The 24,103-nt window shown below is 46.7% G+C and overlaps 3 protein-coding genes across 9 annotated transcripts; 1 reads left to right on the top strand and 2 right to left on the bottom strand.

The window, feature by feature from the left end:
• Positions 1-1,241: 1,241 nt before the first annotated feature.
• gnsa (glucosamine (N-acetyl)-6-sulfatase a) lies at positions 1,242-5,146 on the top strand. Its single transcript, XM_057854688.1, has 14 exons — positions 1,242-1,580; positions 2,042-2,101; positions 2,161-2,367; positions 2,428-2,493; positions 2,566-2,664; positions 2,724-2,891; positions 2,957-3,039; positions 3,108-3,226; positions 3,294-3,397; positions 3,504-3,605; positions 3,677-3,787; positions 3,856-3,966; positions 4,037-4,197; positions 4,292-5,146. The coding sequence occupies exons 1-14, from the start codon at positions 1,440-1,442 to the stop codon at positions 4,365-4,367; spliced, it is 1,608 nt and encodes a 535-aa protein (XP_057710671.1). The 5' UTR covers positions 1,242-1,439; the 3' UTR covers positions 4,368-5,146.
• Positions 2,671-7,627, bottom strand: zgc:194209 (uncharacterized protein LOC570908 homolog). 2 transcript variants are annotated; one of them, XM_057854749.1, is made up of 9 exons: positions 7,521-7,569; positions 6,857-6,937; positions 6,673-6,794; positions 6,510-6,611; positions 6,295-6,447; positions 6,097-6,212; positions 5,839-5,999; positions 5,583-5,778; positions 2,671-5,517 (listed from the first exon to the last, which is right to left on the bottom strand). In XM_057854749.1, the coding sequence occupies exons 1-9, from the start codon at positions 7,535-7,537 to the stop codon at positions 5,311-5,313; spliced, it is 1,155 nt and encodes a 384-aa protein (XP_057710732.1). In that variant the 5' UTR covers positions 7,538-7,569; the 3' UTR covers positions 2,671-5,310. The 2 variants fall into 2 exon arrangements, with proteins under 2 accessions (XP_057710732.1, XP_057710733.1); XM_057854750.1 differs by having other exon boundaries at positions 2,672-5,517; positions 7,369-7,627.
• Positions 7,628-7,786: 159 nt separating this feature from the next.
• On the bottom strand, positions 7,787-24,006 carry rassf3 (Ras association domain family member 3). 6 transcript variants are annotated; one of them, XM_057854743.1, is made up of 8 exons: positions 23,915-24,006; positions 23,209-23,826; positions 21,042-21,160; positions 10,620-10,727; positions 10,002-10,178; positions 9,846-9,933; positions 9,501-9,616; positions 7,787-9,264 (listed from the first exon to the last, which is right to left on the bottom strand). In XM_057854743.1, the coding sequence occupies exons 2-8, from the start codon at positions 23,672-23,674 to the stop codon at positions 9,112-9,114; spliced, it is 1,227 nt and encodes a 408-aa protein (XP_057710726.1). In that variant the 5' UTR covers positions 23,675-23,826; positions 23,915-24,006; the 3' UTR covers positions 7,787-9,111. The 6 variants fall into 6 exon arrangements, with proteins under 6 accessions (XP_057710726.1, XP_057710727.1, XP_057710729.1 ...); XM_057854744.1 differs by having other exon boundaries at positions 23,209-23,841; positions 23,915-23,994; XM_057854746.1 differs by lacking the exon at positions 23,915-24,006 and having other exon boundaries at positions 23,209-23,603; positions 23,669-23,884.
• Positions 24,007-24,103: the final 97 nt, after the last annotated feature.

Genomic DNA, 24,103 nt, shown 5'->3' on the forward strand with positions numbered 1-24,103 from the left:
AATATTTAATACTTCCAATATTTACGATTGAGAGGCTCAAAAATGTTGACTTAAAATGGAATGTAAACCGGCTTTTTTCTTAAATATCCGGCAGGGGGCAGCACATACAACGCCACCATATTACAGAGGCTGATAAACTGACCCCTCAGGAAGCAAAGAAATCTCTTCGTAAAAAACTAAAACTGCATGTTTTATTTAGGAAAGTAATAGGATATTTGCTATTTTTCCCCCATTTTTTTTTTAAATTTAAAATTCGCCGGCAAAAAAACCTGAATAATTACAATATTTACTATTAAGAAGCTCAAAATGTGGGACGTAAACCGTTTTTTCTCTTGAACATCCGGCAGGGGGCAGTACATACAACGTCACTCTATTACCGTGGCTGTTAAACTGACCCCTCAGAAGCAAAGAAATCTCTTAGTAAAGAACTAAAATTGCATGTTTTATTTGGGAAAGTAATGGAATATCTGCTACCACCCCGTTTTTTTTTTTGTGGGGTGGGGGTCAAATTTAATACTCCCCGGAAGAAAAATAATTACAATCTTTACTATTAAGAGGCTGAAACTGTTGACTTAAAATGGAATGTAAATTGGCTTTTATCTTGAAAATCCGGCAGGTGGCAGCACATACAATGTCACCCTATTACAGAGGCTGTTAAACTGACCCTCAGGAGGCAAAGACATTTCCGAGTAAAAAAAAAAAGTAAAAATCGTGTTTTATTTACGAAAAAAAAATCCATTTTCCATTTTTGTTTAATTTAATAGGTGTAATTCCTGACGTTGACGACAAATGTTACGTTAAGTGAAAGTAACTCTGCAAGCGGTGGAGCAACACTTGCAGACAAATACTGTATAATGAAATGAATACATATTCATTCCTTTTGTTTTTAAAGAAAGTCATCCTTATTATATGAATCGCGTTTTAAGATTTTCATTTGTAACATTGAATTGGTAGGGCGTTCATTGACTGCCACTGACGGCGTATGACGTCCAATCCATTTTTGAGAGGGGAGCGAGCTTTATGTACTCATTTCAGCCACAAAGAGGGCAGCACTTTTTGGAAACGTAAAATGGTGAGTGCTAACTTGTTGTGGACGATTTTGATTATCATGAAAAATATGGGTGGCATTATTTAATTTCATTTCAATGTCAATATTCACGTTTACACGTTCCGTTGACGTCATGTCGAATGAAAGGGCCCGTTGTAATATGGCCGCCGAGCGAGGACGTTCGTCCCCGTCGATTCGCGGCCCTGAAAAGACATCTAATGTTACGATTACTCCGATGCGCGTGACTGCTGTACGCGGAAGTGAAGGGCCGTTGTAAACATTGACGATTGTGTAAACACTGGCCGCTTGATTATTTGTTTGGAAGTAGGAGAACTCCGCGCTTTTGGCACCCTGTGACGGCAAGAGCCCATCATCTGTCGGAAAGACGAAAATGTGGCTCAAGTATCTGCTTACCTGCGTCACTGTGTGGAGCGTCCAGTTCGGCAACCACGGAGCTTTTGCCAAATCGTCCCGCAGACCAAACATCGTCCTCATCCTCACCGACGACCTCGACATCGCCATGGGGGGCTTGGTGGGAACAGCTCATCAAATGTCTATCTTGATTTCCTCGCCTCACATCAGAATAGAATAGAATAGAAAGCCTTTATTGTCATTGTACACAGTACAAGTAGTTTGAAAGCTTCGCCAAAACGTGCACCAAAAAAACAATCAGGCCAATATAAATACACAGGTTAAAGCGTACGTAGATTGGGAATAAGTGACTAGCAACAAGTAGTGATGTAGCGATCCCAGTGCGTATGTGACAATTGACATTAGGGTGGGAGTTTATCCTTTTATATAACATTTATTACAATATACAGTGTCATGTTCATCAAATGGGCTTGCCAAACCAACCTGACATTTCTTACACATATGATTTAATCATTAAAAAACATGCCACCATTGAAAGACACAATTTGGTTTGATGACAAAAGCAAGTGATGCAGTCTCATTGCTCCTCTCAGTCTCTAGCATTTGTTTCTCCACATGCAGACTTCCTTAAACAAGACCAAAAAACTCATCGGCGACGCAGGAATCTCCTTCACCAACGCGGTAAGCGCTCCGGCCGCGGAAATGCGGCGACGGTTTCCTGACGCCACTCCTCTTTGCAGTTCGTGGCCAGTCCGCTGTGCTGCCCCAGCCGAGCCAGCATCCTGACGGGCAAATACCCGCACAACCACCGCGTCACCAACAACACGCTGGAGGGGAACTGCAGCAGCGCGGCCTGGCAGAAGAGCGAGGAGGCGCGCGCGTTCCCCGCCCTGCTTAAGAACCTCGCCGGCTACCAGACCTTTTTTGCCGGAAAATACCTCAACCAGGTGGGCACTCGCGTCGACGTGGCGAGCGACGGTCGTCTGAACGCTTTGTATCGCACGCAGTACGGGCACGCGGAAGCCGGCGGGATCGAGCACGTTCCTCTCGGCTGGAGCTACTGGGTCGGATTGGTAAGAAGAAGAAAAAAAGCCATCTAAAAACAGAGAGTGAAGGAATTAACAGTCGTTCACGTGTCCTTCCAGGAGAAAAATTCAAAGTACTACAACTACACTCTATCTGTTAACGGAAAGGCTCAGAAGCACGGAGACGACTACAGCAAAGATTACCTCACGGATGTGCTGGTGAGAAGATGAAGCCCGGTCCCGAGGGAAAAAAAATATTGACTTTTGATGTGTTCTAGGCCAACGCGTCCTTGAAGTTCCTGCAGTCCAAATCCAGCTACGCGCCCTTCTTCATGATGGTGTCCACGCCGGCCCCCCACTCCCCGTGGACGGCCGCCCCTCAGTACCGGGACCGCTTCAACGGCACCCGGGCGCCCCGGGATCCCAACTTCAACATTCACGGCAAGGTGGGTGCCAACGGAGAACGTCCGGAGGAACCGACGCCGACTTTCTCGTGTGTTTTGCGCCGCAGGACAAACACTGGCTGATCCGGCAGGCCAAGACGCCCATGAGCAACTCGTCCGTGCGCTTTCTGGACGCCGCCTTCGTGAAACGGTCCCGATCCGGCGCGGCGAGACTTCCTCCGGCCGAGGCGCAGTCTAAGATTGTCCGTCTCGTCGCAGGTGGCGGACGTTGCTGTCGGTGGACGACCTAGTGGAGAAGATAGTGAGCGCCTTGCGAGCCAGGGGTGAACTGAATGACACGTACATCTTCTTTACCTCTGATAACGGATACCACACGGGTAACGGAAGGCAGATGAAAAAAAACAAACAACAAATTGTGTAAACTGGTTTTGTTGTTCCCTGCAGGTCAGTTCTCTCTTCCTCTGGACAAGCGGCAGCTGTACGAGTTTGATATCCGCGTTCCTCTCATGGTGCGAGGACCCAACGTCAAAGCCGGACAGATCAGCCAGGTCGCTTCCTCTCTGCAATGAGACACTTTTAGAATGATCCGTTTACACGCGGTCGGCGCCAGCGAGCCCACGATTCGCCGCAGTAACAATATCTGCACGCCGACAGTTCCTGGTGGCCAACGTGGACCTCGGCCCGACCTTCCTGGACGTGGCGGGAATCGACGTGAACAAGACGCAGATGGACGGCACCTCCTTCCTGCCCGTTCTGGTAAGCCTTCGTGTTCCCCCGCCGGCCGGACTTGGACGGAACTCCTCAAACTGGCCCGCTGTGACTTTTAGAACGGGCAAGTCAACGGCAGCTCTTGGAGGAGCGACATCTTGGTGGAATACGAAGGAGAAGGCAGCGATATTTCCGACCCCGCCTGTCCCCTGCTCGGGCCCGGAGTGTCGGTGAGAGCAACATGGCGTCTACAAAACGGCGTGCGAGTACTCATGTTTTTTCCCCCCCGTCTCTTCAGGAGTGCTTCCCAGATTGCGTGTGCGAGGACTCGTACAACAACACGTACGCGTGCGTGCGTACGGTGGCGCCCGCGGCCAACCTGCAGTACTGCGAGTTCGACGACACCGAGGTAGCCGCGCGGCGTCTTCTTCTGCGGCGGGGTTTTCCGCTCGCGTTTACGGTCGAGCGTACGGTCGCAGGTGTTCGTGGAGGTGTACAACCTGACGGCGGACCCGTTCCAGCTCGACAACATCGCCAAGACCATCGACCAGGAAGTTTTGGAGAAGATGAACCATCGGCTGATGATGTTGCAGTCGTGCGCCGGGCAAACGTGCCGCACGGCCGGCGTTTACGATGCGGGGTGAGGATCTGAAATGTTCCGTACAAAAGATTAGGAGAGAACCTTCTTTCATTTTCAGTGTTTTTTTGACTCACCTTTTGTTTGTTTTTTTCAGTTTCAAATTTGAACCGCGGCAGATGTTTAACGGGCGCGACTGGAAGTTCGGAAGACTCCGACAAAAGATGAAGTGAAAATGACTTCTTTTTGAGGATGAAGGAAGGGATTGTTGCCGCCTGCCCGCCCGCCGGCTAAAAGAGAAGCCCGATCGGCATGGCTCGTGGGTTCTAATTGTGCTTTCTTTGTTGTGACGGGAGGAAAAAGAACAACAGAAAATGTCTTACACGCAGTCTATGTGCACATTGAAAAAATCATATACACGTGCACAGTTTAGTTGTTCTAAAATGAAAGGTCAATTTCCCCTTATTAAGAGAGCATTGAGTGTGTTGCTCGATAAAATTGTGAACGCAATTAACTCTTTCGGTCCCATTGACGATAATAGACGTGTAATCATGTGACGTCCAATTAAGTCCTTGTGCTGGCTGTGAAATCAAATGAGTTTGTCACTAGTAGACGTCATTTGCTTGGATTGAATGTCTATTGCCGTCAATGAGTTGGGAATCGTTTTGCTACTGAGTTGGATTCTGGATGACTGACTGGATTTCATTTAGTCGATAGCTTCTCAAACCTTTGGGGTCCACTCGTGACGTTTTCAAAAATGACTGCTGAATAACACCATTCAAAATGTTTGCTTCATTTATATGTTGACAGTTTCAAAATGATTCATTTGTGGACCCTGGTTTGAAAAGCAAAACTGTGAAAACGCTGCTGTCTGACTGATTGTTCTTTTCACCCAACTGATTCTTTTGGTTTTCCTGGAATGTTTTATGTCGATCTTACGCACTTTGTCTCGTCTGTGTTCGGACGGCCACCTTTTTGTGCAAAATAAATCTATTTACTCTATGGTGCGGACAAAAACTTTATTTCAACAGATGGTTCGCCGTCACATTTAACATTCATATTTTCCAGTGTAAACATTAACACAACGAGGCTAAATGGAAACGGGGAAGGTTGTTCCCGAGTTCAAAACCTGGAACCGACCTGCATCCCGAGTCCCAAACGAGTTAGCGACCCCTCTCAAGCCGGAAGGGTGACGACGGGCAGGAAGGGCAGGTCGGTGTTTCCCAGGAAGGTGCGGCCGGCGTGCTGGAAGACGTCGCTGACGGCCCACGTCAGGCGGCCTTCGGGGTCGTGCATGGAGCCCAGCGTGCGCCCGTCGCCGTCCAGCTCCAGAACCATCGCGTAACGCGGCAGGAGCGCGTCGTACCACCGAAGCGGGACCACCTGGAAAGGGGCAGGCGAAATATCAGGACGCGGGAAATTTTGGGACCGCGGCGACTTGAGGTGACCTTGGCCAGAAAGCGCTTAACGGCCGGGTACGGAGCCAAACAATCCAAGAAAGGCGGCAGGAAGGCACGTAAGCGCGGCGTGGTCACGCCTACCAGGAAAGTCCCGCGCGAACTCAGACGGATGTTGTCCGGGTAACCGATCATGTTGTCAGTCACGATCTCCTTAGTGCCCGCCTTCGGACCTCGCAGCCAAAATCTAAACGGGCGCAAATGCCGTCAAGATCGCATTCACCGTGCGCGCACGCACAGCACTTACTTGAGAATGCGCGCGATGCTGGTCTCGGCCAGCAGGAGGAACTGCTCGTCGGGGTCCAACGCGATGCCGTTGGGCATGTAAAGAGAATCCAGCAGGACGTCGACTCGACCCGTCTCCGGATCGTAAGACAGCAGACGACCCAGCCGGTTCAGCTCGAGGACCTGGGAAAAGCAACGCGGCAGAGTCCAATCACCGTCTAGTCCAAATGAATTGGACGTCCGTTTCTGGCAGCCGATGAGTTCAAAAGTCACGACTGACCTCCAACTTGACGTGTCTGCGCCCCCAACGACTGGACGAATCGGTAAAGTAGATGACACCCGTTCGGGAAGAGATTTCCAGGCCGTTCAGGAAGGCGAAGGGGACGCCGCCGGCACCTGCGGACAAAAAGAAAACAAAGGACGACCCAAATGTCAGTCGGATGTAAAAAGGGTACAAAAGCGGCCGTCGAGTGGCGACCTTGTGAGTTGGACGCCAGCAGCGTCTTGCGTCCCGTGCGGGGATCCACGCTGTGCAGTCCTAAGTAGGCGTCAGCCACGATCAGGTCACCGTGGCGATCCAGACGCACGCCGTGGGGACGCCCGCACGTCGGCTCCAGGTCCGTGCTGCTGCCTGGAGGTCAGCGCGTCCGGTTGTCGCTCGTGCGCGCTTATTCGGGAGTAGCGACGACCCACCGCATAGGGGCGAGTCCACGCCCATTTGCGTAATTAACGCGAGGCTGTCGTCCGGTCCGATTCGCCACAGCTTTCCGTCCACCGTCCCCGTGTACACGTTACCTGACAGGAAATTTTTTAAAATGGTACTTTTCCCGACTTATTGTTAACAAAACTTGCCCACCTTCCTCATCGGCAGCAAAGGATTCTGGTCCGCGTAGTTTTCCTTCAAAGAGTCTGCGGCCCGTCCGCAACAGCGTGTTGACGGCGAGCGGACCCTCCAGAACCGGCGGGGGCCCCTTCAGTCTGGGCGTCACGGCAGGCGTCAGCGAGGCGACCGAGAGGCGAAAGGCCATAACTGTACTCACACATGCGGCTCCGGGTCAATGGGCGAAGGGAGGAGGTAGACGGCGACACCGACCGCCAGCAGAACCGCCAACGCGCACCACCTGACGACATAACCGTCAATGTCTTCCATGTTTGTAGTCTGACGCATAGTTGAAAATGAACATTTTACATATAGGGAAACTTTTCACCTGAAAAACACCCAAGATAGGCTTTGTCGCCACCGTGTGGCGTTTTGGTGTTAAACCAGTAAGTTTATTTGCAGTTTCTTACGAAATCCACTTCTACAATGAGCGTGGTCACAAAATCGGTTAAGTTTAGGTTATGTTATTCCGTTTCTTTTGCATTAAAACGTATTCAATTGTGGCAGCCGAATTGTCGACACACCTTTGGATTTTTTTTTAAAAAACAACTTTGGCAGTCATTTTACCGTATCTGTTCGTCATATTATCGATTAATTCTAGTGTCAGTCTTTTGGAAGATGAGAAAACCGTCGGAGAATTGCGAGAAAAAGAACAATACGAGTTCTACTTACATGCTCGTCAAGTTGTTGCGCTCTTGCAATCAACAATTGAATGACGTCAAGATAAAACGTTAGTGCAGAGCACTCGCCCGGTTACAACCTTCACCGTAAAAGTTGCGAATGAAAGCGAAGGCAAGCAAGAAGACGTACAATCATGGTCGTACACTTTCTGGACATCCATTTTAAAATGCGACGGTCTACACGAGAAGTTGACTTGACGCTAATTCCCCTTCAAGCTTTTTGTTAATTTTCATTCTCAAGTCAAACGCAGTGTTTCCGCTTACTTCCCATTTAAGTTTCAACTTGACTTTGTTCGGCTCACACGTGTGAATGGAGATGTGGGCGGGGCTATGAGCATGAAGCGGGTTCAAATGAAGGTCGAGTGGAGGAGGAGCTTTTCACACACACACAAAAAAAACCCACACACCTATTTTTTGTCTTTGAAATGACAACTTTAATAAGTGAACACCAAAATACATTTTCCATCTGCAGATGAAAAGAAACGCTCGGAAGGCACTGCTAGAGTTTTCTTCCTGGAAAAGTGGCTTCAAGCGACACAAATAGAATGTCCAGTTCGAAAACGATAAAACCATGCAGAAAACAGCCTGGTTGAACACGTTGCCACAGTAACGCATCGTGAGGCCAAAATAATTGATTCAGTGTATACTCACAAAACGGCAGCCATCGAATAAAAACAAATATGAAGAATGTTGACTTGATTTAAACAAAAGCCAACATCACCAACAAAACAAAGACCAAAAAAATTGATCACCAACCCGTCTTCCCTGAATTGAAGTCATTTAAAGTGCCCCCCGAAAAGAAAAATAAGAGTTCAGCTTCCAACCATAGGAACGCGTTTCCATGGAGACGCTTCGATTAAATGCACAAGCACAGAAAGGCCGTAACGCTTCATATTCAATCTTTCTCTTCAACAATTGCTTCCATATTTTCGCTCTTCCGCATTTAAAATGGTCCCAATTTGTGCTTCCGACCGTTCTGTGCATCCGTTTAAAGCCAGTGTTTCATAGACATCATTTAAATAAAACTCTACTCGATATATTCTGCCTCCACTTTTTGTTTTTGCTCCAGGCAACTCCACATATAATCTTTGGTTACAAGAATACAAAAATAATCACAAATTTGATTAGCTGCGGCATTTGTCCACAAGAGGGCACTGATTGAACAGAAACGCTGCTGCTAGTAGCTGATGCTGATGGACTACAACAACAACAAAGAGCAGCAACTATTGTGGACGTCATAACCATTTTCCCCCCCACTTGCTAGAACCTCCCAGAAAGTTTTGGAAATTTCAAAATGAACCCAATGCAAGGTTGCCTTTAAAGCTAAGAGCGCATTTTAGGTTCAAACTGTCCTTCGTGTGAGATTAAGCGACACTCGCACAAAGACGGGCACGACAACAAAGTGCCCACCTCAGCCGCTTTTCATTCTTCTATCGCGTAACGTTTCTATTCTACGTTTCCTGTCCCTCGTCGTCTACTTCCCGAATCCCGTCCACATTCAAATTCAACTTTCTTGACGTCCCACTTTTGTGCATTGTGATTGTTTGGCCGCCTCTGCTCAACTCAAAATAAATTAAGAAAATTGTACAGACTGTAGTGAGGAATTTAACTAGGTCATGGCACAGTCTCAAAAGGTCCAGACGCGGACTTTTATCTCCTCTTCATCGCAATGCACTATTAAAAAAAACCTCAATAATAACGCCCTTTTGGCTCTCCAGAGAGAGCTATTCAAGTCTTATGGAGCTCCTCCACGCGCCTCCTTCAGCGCCTCCTTCAGTCTGTGGCGATAGACGTCGTAGCGGCGCAGCAACGCTTCCTTCTGCTCGTTCTCTTCCTTGTCCAAAATACGCAGAAAGTTGTGCAACTCCGGAACGGAGAAGGCGTCCCACTGAAGAGGGGATGGAAGAAAAATTAGGAACAAAATAAGACAACATCACATCTCAGTGGGTACAGCCAAACCTACGAGTTCAATTGGCCGTGTGACCGAGCTAGTAACTCAATTCACTCGAGTGGAGAAATCGACGCATGCCCGAAAACGTTTGTAATTGTGAGTCAATGCCACAAGAGGGCAGCAACGTTTTAAAAGCAAAATGAAACAACTAAGGACCAAAGCGAGAAACTTACCAAGACTTCTCCGGTCTGTTGCTCGCGCAGAACGAAACCCAGCGTGTCGTCGTCCGGTCCCGCCACCAGACGCAGAAAGAGCGGCTGCTCGCCGTCCGCCAGTTTACACACGTACACTAAACACACGCAGGCCCATTTTAGTGTTTGTCAGCCGTTTTGTTTCTGAAGCCGTCTAGACAATGTTTACAAGCTCATAAAAGTCGAGAAGACGAGTAAAGTTTTGCTTTTCAACTTGAATCAATGAGAAGATCTTTTGCAGATGTGGGTTATTTGTGCGCTCGATGCTGGCACGCAAGACATCTAAAAATACACGCTCATCAGATATGAGGATGCACACGGTCTTACCCTGCTCCTCTCTGTGGTATCTTTTGTAGAGCGCGTACTTTGCCGGGTTGTCCGCTACGGTGAATTTGTTGAGCAGGGCCACGATCACCTGAACGCCACCAAAACACAACTTTCAGTATTTGGCTCAAACGGCAAACGCCTACGGCGACGGCGTACCTGTCTGACGGTGTTGTTGGAGCTGATGTGCAGCGTGTTGCTGACTCCCCGCGGCAGGTAGAAAGCCTCGCCCGCGGCCGCGTCCCCGCCGGTCGACCTCCGACCGCCGCGCACCGTCACCGGCCTCCTCAGGTCCATCTGGACCTTGATGAAGCCCGTGTACACCCCGCTGGCGCCCTGAACCCAACACAAACGCGGTAGGACCCCAATGACTTTGGCGCGAGGAAGACAGATGGCCGACGCGGTTTAATCTGATTACTTCATTACGGGCCCGTGCGGAGACGAGATCGACAGGATGTCAGATTGAAAAGAGGAAGCCGAGATTGCGCAGCAAGATCAAAAGATAGCAAGACAGATGCGGACGTGCGCTCAAGTTCCAACACACAGTTTAGATTTCTAAGTGTGTCGTCTGTGAAATGCTAAAGATTAGCATCGAGAATATCTGGTTGAAAGTTTTTCCTTTTGAATCGACAGGAGAACAACAGCGGCAAGCGATCTCGGTGATGTCACCGAGAGGGAATGTGAAGGTTCACTTGAAAACGGAACAGACGCATTTACCAAAAACAAATGACTTCACGCAAACAAAAAGTCGTCATACTCGTGTGTTTGCGTGCTCACCAGCGTCATTTTGAGCAGGTCTCTGGTCAACGTGTTGTACTGCTCAATCTTCAGCCTGATTTCCTCACGGCTCAACTCGGTGCGCAGCTGCTTCTCCTTCTCCACATCCTGAAAAGATGAAAAATTGACGCGATTCGGATCAGTAAGAAGTGCTCATTACAAAACGCTACTGGTGCACGATAATTATTGGTCCGATAATAGGAATTATGACGTCATCCTGATAAATCCAATAACATTTATAATAGGACCGATAATATGTACTGTTCTGGCTTTACAATTTACACACTGGTATGGGAAATCAGTTGACTATTTGCGGGGCATTGCTCCCACCTGCTGGTCAGAATAATTCACTGCATCTATTTTTTGTTAGAGTAGTTTGGTTCAATCACTTACACGTTGCGGTGTCTAGCGGTAGCATTGACAGTCGTGAATGCTTTCTGTTACGTTTCTGCCTCGCAAATATATGTAAGTATTTATGTTTACTATAACATATAGATGTGCAATATATGTTTACTTCTGTGGTGAAGGGTAATATATACACAACTTCATAAGTTGTGTTATAGAAGCCAGCCAATGCTTTGGTAGCTCAAGCTAGTGTGCAATGATATACATATAATAGTTGTGTATATAAGTGTATTTTGCAGTTTGTTGTATATTGAGTATTGAACATGTGTATTTTTCTGTTGTACTTTCACAATATTAAGACTACTGTTTTCCCATAAAAGCAAAAAAAAGACCAAGCCTTGTGGTTTATGGAAGTGCATTCATTCTTAGCTGGGTGTCGGGAAGTGCAGAAGTGAAACGCAGTTTTGTTCATGTCATTATAAAAAATCAGGATTAGATCAAAGGCAAATCTATGTTGAATCCACCACTAGTTGTTTTTTTTTTAAACATCCAAGTGTTCAAAAACTCAGGTTAAACATTAAAAAAATTATATATTTATCATCGGTTATCGATATCGGCTTTGAGGAGCAGGAAGTTATCGATATCGGTTTCAAAAAATGGATATCGTGCACCCCTACAAAATGCGTCGTTTTTGATGGCGGGACACAACAGTGTGACACTCAAGCAACACAAACACAATGAGTGAATTCTACTTTCTTGTATTATTTCTTGCGCTGTCTGTGCTTACAAAGGCATGACGCCGCTCTGCTCTATTAAAACACACTGGGGAATGGCATCCTTATATGGCCAAGACGCAGCTAGAGGATCAGTCGGGGTCCACGCACACACAAAAACACGCCACAGGTTGCTGTGCGCGCACATTTCTGCCATTGGCAGCAACAGACGTCCGATTCATTTCAAACGGTTCGGACGTCTAACGCCGGCAATGGCAACGGATAAGTTCAACTCATCACGCCGCTGTCACGGGAGCTCACATTTAATTGTAATAAATGAGACCCATGATGGTTCGAGTTCAAGTTCTTATCTTCACTCACACATGCACCTGCAGCATTCCTGCCTTTATCTCCCAGTTTGTACATAAACGGATGATGTCACCGTATACTAAGCGACGATATGCCGCGGCGTGGGAAGACTAAACATCATTTCCACAGACAAACTAACGTTTATAAAGCAACCCATTTGTGCTTTTATTTACTTTTGTATCAAAATGGCCGCCCCCTCCTCCTGCAGGCGATGTTACTTCCTGTTGTGTCCGCTGGGGGGAAGTGAAGAAGGACCACACCTTTTCCACATTCCTGCATTACGAGGTGAACACACACACACACAGTTGCTTCCGTGTTTCCATCCAAGAAACTGTTCACAAAAAGACACCCGCCAAAAAAAACAAGTGAAAGCGGACGCAGCAGACTTCGGGACCACCCTGATATACCAGCTTGGGGGAGAGTGTAAAATGTGAGGAAGTGGAAATAGTCTGGCAGTGGCTTCTAATGAGCAGGCGACCAAGTGAATTCTCTTCAATGTTCCAAACAACAGATGCAGCTTTCCAATATTTGACAATCAAGCAATCGGTCCTCTGTGATCATCCCTGGATTCATCATAAAGATTGTGAAACATTGCCTAAAGAAGCAGGAAGTGAGTCACGCGTGAAGCTAGCGTCAATCCTGACAACCCGCCAAATGCACGGCAGCTGCTTTGTTCTGGAAAATAACAAGCAGACATGATGATATTCTCATTGCGTCAAATGACAACCTTACTGATGTCTAACCTGAGATCAGAATGACAAATACGGTCATGTCAGTTATCTGACGGCACGGAAACCCCCTTTAAAGCTGCGCGTACACAAAACATGCGTGACGCATAATAGCGAGCTAGGTCATTTGTCACACAGGTCCGACCTGGGCCTCGTGTGGTTTGAACGTTACTTCTTGTTGCGGTGCATTTCTATTCTCAAATATGCGACTGTCCACAAAGAGGGTGCGGCACATTCCAAAAAGGTCCCCTCCACCTGCTTTCAATCGCAAAGCCGTTTTGAAGCTATCTGTGCTCTTGGCAGGCCAGATTACAGCGGCGATGCATGTGCATTCGTCTTCACGTGTCGAGCAGCAACTAAACGACCAGCCGCTATAAAAAGTTTACGTAACCTGCCACAGACAGCGGAAAGTAAGGAGTGGGAAAAGAAAAACGCCAGTAACGGGAAGTGACGTACAATAGAAGGAAATCTACAGTGGGGGAATGTTGAGGAACATTCAGTCCTTTTGCACTGAGAGAGAATGAATACTGCGAGATGTCCAATCCATTTGGACTTTGAGGCCTTGCAGTCAACTCCCCCCAACTAAATGGTTTGGACGTCTATCAACGTCAGTGGCGGCCAGTCAGTTAAATTCATCAGTATAAATTGTGCAAACGGTTGGCAATGATGTAAGGTCATTTGAAAAGCATGAAAAAACAAATACTGACACGCATTGGCACGGCGACGCGGCGTCTGGCTGTCGCCCTCGGAGACGAAAGGCGCTTCTTGCCAGATGCAAAGATAACGAACGTTCTGAGGAAGGCCGACGAAAGATCCCCGGAGAAGGTCAACGAGTTGAAGACGTTCACGGTTGACGTCGCGCCGCACTTTTGCCAACTCGATACCGCTCTCTGTGCTCACTCACTTTGTCAAAAAAAGCCCCTTCTTTCTTCTCCAAAACATCAGCTGACTTTGGTTAGAGAGGAGCTGAGTGGCGACCTGAGGACAACCTCTCCTTTAGAACTAACAGTAAACCACATTTAAAAGGCGCAAATAAGCAGTTGAGATGCGTCTAAACTCACTGACATGCATCACTACTATCACAAAAACCACGAACAAGACACAGCAGTCTCAGAAACACGCAAAAGGTTCATTTAGCGACACAAACGGAGCTGTCAATCGGCATGACATTTCCACACAGACGCGCCTTTATTTCCTACATCTGGAGTCTTTGAGCGCATTTGAAAAATGCTGTGGATGAAGCTCAAATCACACGAGAGCATTTCTTCTTGCTCTAAATGAAATACGCGACATTGTTGTCGATTTCAACACGTTCCGTCCTGGACGTCTCTTTTGTGTCTTCTTCCTCGGCTTTATTAAATGTCGCACAAACTTCTGTCGTCACCCGGGAGACGCGCCGATTACAACCTGCGGATGGACACGTTGACAATGGGGGGGACTAAAACAAATTCAAATGATTTCATTCAAACAGTCAAGAGAGAATATTTGCCTGCGAGTATTGTCGGATGATGTTTGTACTGTGTCTATAATTACTGTGGAATCCGTGCGTTTTGTAAAACTAGAACAGAATTCTTACTAAGTTTGGATTTTTGTTCCCAGCAATGAAGTGTTCGTGGGCGTACCCGATGCCCTTTAACTGCACAAACAAGCAGTCATTTCACACAGCCGACCCACACATTGGGGTCCCCGCCCCCCCCTCCCGGCCTGTAATTAGGGCCGGCAGGAACGACGGCGGGCGACCCGCTGCGCGCCCGAGGCCACATCATAAGGGGGCGGCCCGCCGTGACCTCTCTGCGGGAGAACATCGTCGACGCTCACACAAACTTGTATTAAAGGGTTTGTTAAGGAGGAAGGATCACACAATTCGCACTCATAACATGAGTCACGTTCTGGCACCGACATCCGAAAAGTGTGCAACAAATCAGTTGTGTAAACACAGTGCGTGCTGGGAGTGTGTTGACGCCTATCCAAGGCCAAACGACGACCCGCGACCGCCCGCACCGGAGGCTGCATGCTTTACCAAGATCTTACAAGCATAAAGACCCATGTCAGGGTTGGGGTTTGTGTGGGAGGGAGGGGGTATCTCTCTTCACTCCATGTTGGTACCCAGAAGCAAGGGCATAAGTTTGCATAGGGATGTTAGGGACATCTTTCCAGAATGCTCAAATTGTCCCAACCAACTTTATAATGAGTTCAGTTATATGCCGCCTCCTCCGCCCCTTCAAAGAGGACGGATATCAGAAGTTTTTTCAGCCAGCAGCAGCCACTATACGTACTGTAAAAAGACGTCATCAGTGTTATGGAGGTGGGGGAACACACCACTAATTTAGCTACTGAAATTTTGCTACAACCTGCATCACAGTTTGCATAACATTAAACTGTGAATTTGCTAACCTGCAAAACTCGAGTAGGAAGCTGTTTAGAGAGAAGCGTCCTCCACTTATGTTTGTGTTTTCTGCGGTTAACGTTATTAAACTGTGAGAAATGTAGTGAACCGAGGTTTATCCCCTTCTACCCAATTTTCATTTTTATATTGTTTATGTGGTCTTAAAAGGAACACTTGGTAACTTTTCAGTTTTGGTCAATTTTAGCGTCGCTGTTGGACAAAAGCGGTAGTTTTTTGGAAGACTGCGTTTCCCATGAGGACCAACCAGTGCATGAGTGTAACAGAAAATATTTGAGAAGCACTGATATGACAATACAGATTTATTTTGCAATGATCAGTTAGCCTATCAATTAATTAGGTTCATATTTGTGAGAAATGTAGCCCTGACCCCCGTTCACCCAATTTGTTTGGTGTTATTAATGTCCCGTGCCTGCATGTTGTGCTGTTATATCGTCCCAACCAATGTTGAGCCCAAATGTTGAGGCCATTGCCTCGAAGTCATGGCAACCGTGGGCTACATGACACTTGGGCCCACTAGGCTTTCAGGTTAAACATTCATGGCAATGGGGTTAAGCCTAGTAACTGGTTGCTCAGCAAATACTGGTCGCTGCACATTCCAAACTGCTTTGGACATTCTGGCCATTAAAGACTAACTGACCTATGAATCGAATTGGAAATCGAACACACAGTTTGGAAAGTTAAAGGGAGTCTCGTCAATTCTTTTCCCGTACAATCAACAGGTTTACGGTACTAGCTTAAAAGGGAAACGACAGGTGGACAAAACCCTTGGACCTTAAATTTGGGTGACGTACGACGTTCTAAAAGTTCAAGGAAAAAAACTGACGTCGACGAGGTGCACCTTTCATCTTTACCTTGCTTTCAGTGACTTTGCCCAACGGTTTATTGAAGAAAGACGTCCTGGCTGTGAAAAAATATTCCTCGGAGTCGTCCTCCAAGCTACTGTAGCCACTGCTCATGGTGCTATTCCACGTCATTGGCGGGGACAAACTTCTCGCTTCGATCTCGGCCGCATCCAACTAATTCCCGACCGACTTAAAATGGCTCCTGCTCTCACAACAAACCAGAAAGTAGTTCGGTGTTCTTCAAGTGATCTTTCGGCGTCGACGTTTGCTTGCTAAGGGATCATTTCCGTCTTCGAGCGGCGCGTGAGTCTTCCTCCCCGGGCCGGGCGGTCAGTCGCTCCGCCGGCGCGACGACTCATTTCACTGTCCCCATCTTTCAAATTAAAGTTCCACCGATGTTCATCGCATCGACTTACACTCCACGCCCTTCGATTCTGTAGATTTCAAAGTTGCTATACCGTCAGAAAGTTGGACTTTTAAGTCGCGCGAGGAGCACTTGGATCCTTTACGCCGACTGTTAGTAAGTGAACGCACCAAACCAGATACAGTAAGACCGCGCCCACTACCAGAGCAATCCGACAACCAGCCAATAGAAACTCGGTATCGAAGTCGAGGCCAGCGCACGACGGCCAACCAATCAACGCTCAGATTACTGACGCTACTGAGGACGTCACTGCAGTTTTAAATGCTTTTGCGTTGAATCGATTAACAGGGGTCCTTAAACTACGGCCCGCGGCCACGTTTGGTCCGGCCCCCTGAGCAAAAAAAAAAAATATATATATTTTTTTCCCCCTTCTCAATAGTGTTATTTATTTCCTGGCTTTTTTCTGTGAAGAACACAGAGAGTGTTATTTGGTTATGATCTATTTAATTAATAGTTTTATCATTATATTATATAATATTATTTTTATTTTATTTACTTTTGTTCCGTGAAGAATCCAGAATGGGTTATTTGATTGTGGCTTTCTGAAAAACAATACATTTTTACATTTAGGCACTCCTGCAATCGTCACACCTTATCTGTTAGAAAACGGACCCCGGCCCCCCATCAGAGAAGGTTATGTGGCCCTCACAGGAAAAAGTTTGGGGACCCCTGGATTAAAATATTGATATTTCAAAACGAAAACTCATTCATGTACAGTTATGAGCAGGTTTTATGCCATACAGAAAACAACTCGCTACCACTGACTACTTACCAGGTCAAAATGACATTGTACACGTATAGAAAGTGCAAGATTACATTACTGAACAACTAAAAATGTTCAAACCAAATGCAAAAGGGCCAAAGAAGACGCCCATCTGTCAAGTAAGCCGAGCTCAAAGTCGCTCTGAATATTCACAAGGTCTTTGGAACTCACGCGCACCACAGAGAGGAATATGGTTACCCACATTCCTAAAATAAAAGGTCAGCGGTAGTTTGTCACAGCTGTGCGCTACCGCTCCACAAGAACAGTTGCGTGCACTATACTCACGGCCGGATTTCTTACTACATCGTAGTATTTTACAACAGTCTGCCGACTTCGAAATAAGCTCGGTCAAGTCGCGAGACGTCATCATTACTAGAGGCTTTTATTCAAACACAATTAAGAGGAGGTTACACAGGTGCAATACAAAGCCACAAAAACACAGGTTTAGCCTGTTCAGCAGCACGGCGTGCACTAAATCACGCTGAACGCAGCAGAACCACCCCGGGAGATGTTTAGACAGACAAGCTCTCATTTAAGAGCGCCCAGAATAAACGCGGCACAAAAGGGGCAGCCAAGCCACCATCCATCCTCTTTTCTTTGAAACAAATCCAAAACGCACACACGCATGCGAGCTTGCTTAGACACGCACGCACGCCTCAGATAAGCAGACCTCGGTTTCACAATAAACAATACGAGACCGAGGACAGAACAATTCTGTAGATTCGTTTAGTCTTTACATGTGTGCAGTTGAGTGTTGGCGAGGTAACGCCATGTCATTCAAAGGTGGAACAGAGGGTGGGGTGTGTTTTACTGCTGCTTTAAATCCTGAGAAGCAGCAATAAAGGTGTTTCACAACCCAAACTCCAACTGTGGGAAAGAACCTTGAACAACCCAGGCGAGTCTTTATGAACCAAGCCATTTATAAGAGCAATATGTGGACAAACTGTCTTGCAGAAGAGAAGAACAGTCACTTTTTTCCCCTTGCATTATTTTTGACCAAAATTCCGTCACACATTGTTCTCGCTCGCAGGTGTCGAATAACTGACAAAACTCGATTAAAGGCCTCGGGAGTTTGGAAAGGGATCCGCAAAGGGCATGCGCGTGGCGTCGCTAGCTCACATGGGTTCCGCATTTCATCCATCAAGGCAAAACTTGCGGTGTGGTGCCATCACAGTGCGGAGGAATGTCATGTCGAGGAAGGACAGACAAACTCGCAGTTCGAGGAAATTCAGGAGACGACGCTCAACCGAAAGAAGTCAGGGATGCCATTTTGACGGCGGTCCAGAGACTTTTACCTAATCCTTGACCTATTAACCTTTGCAAATTCCCACGTTTCTCAACTAATAAATGCAATCTTATCCTTGTTTCATGAGCTTATGATTGGCAAGAAGTCCCAATCATGCCTTGACTCTCAATTTTCATTTGCATGGAATCCCTAATGGCAAACACACACACCTTGAGTGTCAAGTCCCACCCCGATAGAGATCATTGTTACTCTTTCAACCTTCCCCCAAAGAGAGCTGAGCAGGAACCGTCATGTTCAGGCCGGCACGCGAGCGGTTTCATCTTTCTCAAAAGAGCAAAACGGGTTTTGAAGCGGGTTAGCGGACAAAGCGGAGCAAATCCCGGCGGCGAGGCAAAGCGGGATGACCCACATGTCTGCGAACGGAGCCCGCGGCCAGCTGGCGCGAGACTCCGCATCATCTGCCGAGAGATTACAGATTGGCGGGATCAAAAAAACCAGGGGCCGGGTGCGGTCAAAATCAACAACAAAGCTACAGTTGGCATCTTTGCATACTGATAGAATCTTTCATTTTACATGAAAAAAAAAGCCCCTATTTTATGGGATAATAGTCAGGATTTAAATCAATAAAACTTCAATAAAAGTCAGGAGCCAGATATTTCCGACGAAGGAAATCTGCTGCCAAAAATGCAGAAAGTGGGGGGTGGGTTGTCTGTTGTGACCCGCACGCGACCCGCTTAATCCTCAAAGATAATTCCTGTGCGTCTCCCATAATTCATGTCTGAAACTCAAACTGGACAACAATGCGGTCACAGACAGGAAAATGTTATTTGGGGGTGGCAGGTTGGCATATAGGCGAGCTTTATAGAAATGATGTTACTTATAGATAAGGTCGTCTTCAAGTAGGGCTTACATCCAAATTTCCGAGGAAATTGACGCAGGGTACTTTCCAAAGTCTCAACATGTTGTTTTGGTCCACGAGTGGACGTCAAACACAAAGCACGCACAACGCGCACTCTGTTCACACATGATTACATTGACTCGCCATCGTCAAGTCATTAAAGAAAATTCAATCAAGTTGTTAATGTAGTGAATGAAATGTTTTTTCCTGGTCATGTTGCTAAATATGGAAGAGTCTCTGACATTTGAATTCACTGGCCGCCGTTTCTGGCAATACAGATGGGCAGTCGATAAATGAATAATTATTTCATTATGCATTAATAGCACAAAAAAAAAAAAAAATCTAACTTGTGTTGGTTATATAAAATTGTCTTTAAAATTAGACTGTACAGAAAAAATGTTTGTGTTCTTACTGTTCTATGTAAAATGCATTACGTTAATAAAAAATATCTTGTTTCTTTTCCCGATGCATAATTTGTAATGAGTCGCCCTCATGTGGCATCAAATGGTCCTACCAAAATATTAGTGATGTGAACGAGCATCCATTTTTATTTTTTGCTTTCTTCCTCATTAAATGATGCGATATAAATAATGTATTCCTTGAAAATATTTATAGTTGTGAAATAGTCGACTTTTAAAACTACTTCCATGTTTAAAATATATTTTTTGCCAAACACTGCCCAAAGCGCTGAGGTCGATGTACTTTATGTATTCAGTCGCCCTCATGTGGCGTCAAACGGTACTACCAAAATATCAGTAAGATGACTGAACACGCTTTTATTTTTTTAGGGCTGTCAAACGATTAAAATTTTTAATCGAGTTAATTACAGCTTAAAAATGAATTCATTGTAATTAATCGCAATTCGAACCATCTATAAAATATGCCATATTTTTCTGTAAATTATCGTTGGAATGGAAAGACACAAGATGGATATATACATTCAACATACGGTACATAAGTACTGTATTTGTTTATTATAACAATAAATCAACAAGATGGCATTAACATTCTGTTAAAGTGATCCATGGATAGAAAGACTTGTAGTTCTTAAAAGATAAATGTTAGTACAAGTTATAGAAATTTTACATTAAAACCCCTCTTAATGTTTTCGTTTTAATAAAATTTGTAAAATTTTCAATCAAAAAATAAACTAGTAGCCCGCCATTGTTGATGTCAATAATTACACAATGCTCATGGGTGCTTAAGCCCATAAAATCAGTCGCACCCAGGCGCCAGCAGAGGGCGACAAAACAAAAAAAAAAAAAAGTAACAAGTTGGCATTGCACTGTACTGTCATTTTAATCTGTTTGAGCGGGGCATGTGCGCTAACTGCATCAAATATTTTAACGTAATTAATAAAAAAAAAAAAAAAAATCAATTGCCGCCCGTTAACGCAATAATTTTGACAGCCCTATTAAATTTACATCCTAATGAAATGACATTCAAATTATTTAAAAACTATTTTCCGATCAAAAATAGTCTCGTTATTAAAATACTTCATGATTAAATGAATCTTAAAAAAAGTGTGCTCACTCGCCTCACTGAGTATTAGCTAGTACCGCTTGTTGAGCCATTCACATAAAATAAATTGACTTCTTTTGAGAAGTATTTTGGAAAAAAAAAACATTTTGAATAAGCACCACACAGAAAATGAGACTAGAGTTAAAAATACAAACCGATCCCTCACTTTTAAAGGTGAGATGTTGTTGTTGATGTGGTCCTGAGTGACGGCCGCCGCCGATGCAGCCGGGTGACAATCCAGAGTCACGTAGCTTCTGCAGGCAGGGTGACACGTGTATTTGCAGCCTGCGAAAACACACACACAAATACGAGTGGGGTGTTATTGTCCCACTCACACGTGTTACTTGAATCGTCACGTCACACTCCATATAATCACCGTATTCCATGTTATGTCAAAAAACACATGCTACCACAGCGTCATCACTCAGCTAGACCGTTTGCAGTCTCCCCTTCAAGAGTGGTAGATGATTTGTCAATCTACAGATACGCAAACCCCTCCCCGATTCGAGCATTCCAATCGTCTATCAAACAACATCCGGCATTCTGTCATCTCGGCACACGGGCCGCTGTCCATTTTTGCCGAGCGGGCAGTTTGGGTCGGGAGCGCTGAGTCGCGCTTTCTGGCCCGGCCGACTGACGTCTCCTGTTATGACTGGCGGCCGTCTGTCGGATTTCCCGCTTTCACGCCTCGGGTGGCAGGACAGGAAGCCGGACACCGTTTCGGACGAAAGTTATTTTGAAAGCGATTGATGTTGGAGTGAGGTCGAAGTTGATGGCCTACATGTAACGCAAGGGTTTGTTTGCAGACAGTGTTTCGGCGATCCGTGATCACCATTCATGGCGGCCAATTCAAGATGAGAGGACACCTAAAAGTGTCAAAAATGATCCTTGAAATTACAGTAATTCTTCAAAGCCAGTTAAAATGAGCAACTTAATATTTTGAGGGCAGGTCCATCAAAAGAAGACCTACTGAAAAGCTACATGAACCGTAGCCCAGAACACAGTGTCGGGTCGCGATGTCTCACCCGACTTCCTCCACAGCGACGTGACCTCCAGTCGACCCGAGCGCCTCATGGCGGCGTGAAAACGGTAGAAGAATCCCGATATTCTCCGTAAAGTTCTGCCCAAGTTCGTCACGACACCCATCACGCCGTTCCGCTAGGCCAAATAAGCTCGGAGGGTCCGAGGCCACCTTCCATGATGCCTCCGCTCCGAATGAGAGTTGTAGTGGATGGCGGCACCTCCCACTTAGCCCTTTTTGTGAGGGTCAGCTGCTTCCCCTTGTTTGTTCAGCCATTGTGACACTTGGGCTCCACAAAACACACACGCACACATTGTGCGACGGTCCCAGTTTCTCACAAACGCTCAGAATTCTACATCTTAGCGAACGCCGAAGGAACTTGTGTTCGGACCGTGGGAACTAATTTCTAAATGGTATTCTCATGGATTTTCCGGGTGTCATACAGACTACGTCCTACTGCCAATTGTTTGTTGCGAAGTGGCACGCACCATCATTGCAAGCAAGTTCTCAGAAGCTGGCGGGAAAAGAGTTTTTGACACCCCTCAACTCACTCTAGCTTAGTTCTTCGTTATTGCTTTGGAATGGGTTTTCTCAAAAATGTTAATATTTCCCAGCCGGCTTGTACGCGTTTGTTAATAGGTGAACCACTCGGGCGACGTCGATGCAGGCCGGTATGTAAACAACGTCGAGTCGGTTTCGAAGAATTGTCGTCACTTTCCTTTCGGACGGGTGCCGGTCCGCCCGCATGCCGACAACATTCCAGTTGTGCCAATCAGCAGGGGAATTTATTTGCCCGGTCGGCTACTGAATATGGGAAAATTCTTCCTGTTACAGTTGCGTAATCAAGTGTGACAGTAATCGTACATGATATCGTTTGCATTGAACTCTTTAGGCATTTTCAATTGAACCAGACACTTCTAACTATGGCAACACCATTTCAGTTCACCAATTCATAACTATTGCACACCCTTGATTTCTGATCTTTTGAAGTTTTGGTGATGTTTAACTTAGATTTTCCACCTTTGAAGGCGCTCAAAGCGCTTTACACTATCTCGCCATCCATGCAGCACCAGGAGCAACGTGGGGTTCAGTATCTTGACGAGCTCATCAGGGAGAATCGAACTCACGATCTCTAGGTTGGGGGACTACCACTCTACCACTGAGCCACGCCACCCCACCCCACAAGAGGGTCAATCGAATAAAGGGGAAGGCCTATAGTGTAAATGAGCTCACAATTGAAACCAAAAGGTAGAATTTGAATGTCAGAAAGGAGAAAAAAATTCAAGGAATTTGCGGAAGGTCGATCACTGACCTGCACAGGTGAGCCCTCCGCGGAAGATGTATTCGCAGCACACGTCACACCAGGTCCTCTCCCCGCCGGCAGCGAAGCAGTGGCCCTCTCCGGACTCCTCATTCACCCTGGGGTCCTTTTCCTCGGGGCCGAAGATGGTCCTGACGTCGGGGGGTTTGTAGCCCTTCTTCCGGCTGCGAGGAGCGGGGTGCTCTTCCTCCGCCGCCTCGCCGCTCCTCCGTTCCGGGCTCGGCGGGGCTCTGCCGCTCCACGCCGCTTCAAGGCTCTCCAGGCTGGGCGGCTGAGGCGACAGGTGCAACCGGACCACTTTGACCATGGCACCCTTGTTGGCCTTAGACAGCCGTGGCCTGGCGCCCGGAAGCGGTAGCCTTTCCTCCGGAGAGCCGCTCGGCGTCCTTCCTGTCGAGGCGAGAAGGTCACCGGCTGTGGTGGCATTTTTGCGGCCCCCGAGGTGGATCACCTTCATCGTCGCGAAGCAGGCGACCGGCCGCTAGACTGCATGGCGCTTCCTGGTCTGGTCGAGAAGTAAGCAGGTTGAGGCGGTCGGCGCAGCTCAGAACGGGTTGGATCTCATTTTACAGGCGGCCGCGCGGGAGGCAGAAGCTCGAGCGAGACTCCCTTGAAAAAAAGGCTCTGCAGTTCAACAAACACGTCTCAATATAAAAAAGAAAATCAGATGATTGCGACGACTACACTAAATACAGACCTTCATTTAAGAAACTCGCTTTTACAGTTCGGCATCAATCACATGCAGCTGCGGACATTTTCACTTTTAAGTTGCCGCTTACGACACATGGATGCCGCAATTCTCATTGTGACCACACGAGGGCACTGCGTTCCTCCAACAAATACATGTGTCGTCAAGTGACTTCAAAAAAAATTCATTTGGACAGCT

Source organism: Corythoichthys intestinalis, chromosome 13 (genome assembly GCF_030265065.1).
Source record: "Corythoichthys intestinalis isolate RoL2023-P3 chromosome 13, ASM3026506v1, whole genome shotgun sequence".
In the NCBI taxonomy this organism is placed as follows: Eukaryota; Metazoa; Chordata; class Actinopteri; order Syngnathiformes; family Syngnathidae; genus Corythoichthys; species Corythoichthys intestinalis.

What these genes read in the sequence shown, in the direction of transcription:
- rassf3 (XM_057854743.1), bottom strand. Translation starts at nt 23,674, where the DNA reads ATGAAGGTGATCCACCTCGGGGGCCGCAAAAATGCCACCACAGCCGGT. An exon ending in ACAACATCTCACCTTTAAAA is followed by an intron (nt 10,728 to 21,041) that starts GTGAGGGATCGG and finishes TCATCTTTTCAG; the next exon opens with GATGTGGAGAAGGAGAAGCA. An exon ending in ACCTGCTCAAAATGACGCTG is followed by an intron (nt 10,179 to 10,619) that starts GTGAGCACGCAA and finishes TGTTGGGTTCAG; the next exon opens with GGCGCCAGCGGGGTGTACAC.
- gnsa (XM_057854688.1), top strand. Translation starts at nt 1,440, where the DNA reads ATGTGGCTCAAGTATCTGCTTACCTGCGTCACTGTGTGGAGCGTCCAG. An exon ending in ACTTCAACATTCACGGCAAG is followed by an intron (nt 2,892 to 2,956) that starts GTGGGTGCCAAC and finishes TTTGCGCCGCAG; the next exon opens with GACAAACACTGGCTGATCCG. An exon ending in TGATAACGGATACCACACGG is followed by an intron (nt 3,227 to 3,293) that starts GTAACGGAAGGC and finishes TGTTCCCTGCAG; the next exon opens with GTCAGTTCTCTCTTCCTCTG.
- zgc:194209 (XM_057854749.1), bottom strand. An exon ending in ATTGACCCGGAGCCGCATGT is followed by an intron (nt 6,795 to 6,856) that starts GTGAGTACAGTT and finishes CGTGACGCCCAG; the next exon opens with ACTGAAGGGGCCCCCGCCGG. An exon ending in GCTGGCGTCCAACTCACAAG is followed by an intron (nt 6,213 to 6,294) that starts GTCGCCACTCGA and finishes TTTTGTCCGCAG; the next exon opens with GTGCCGGCGGCGTCCCCTTC.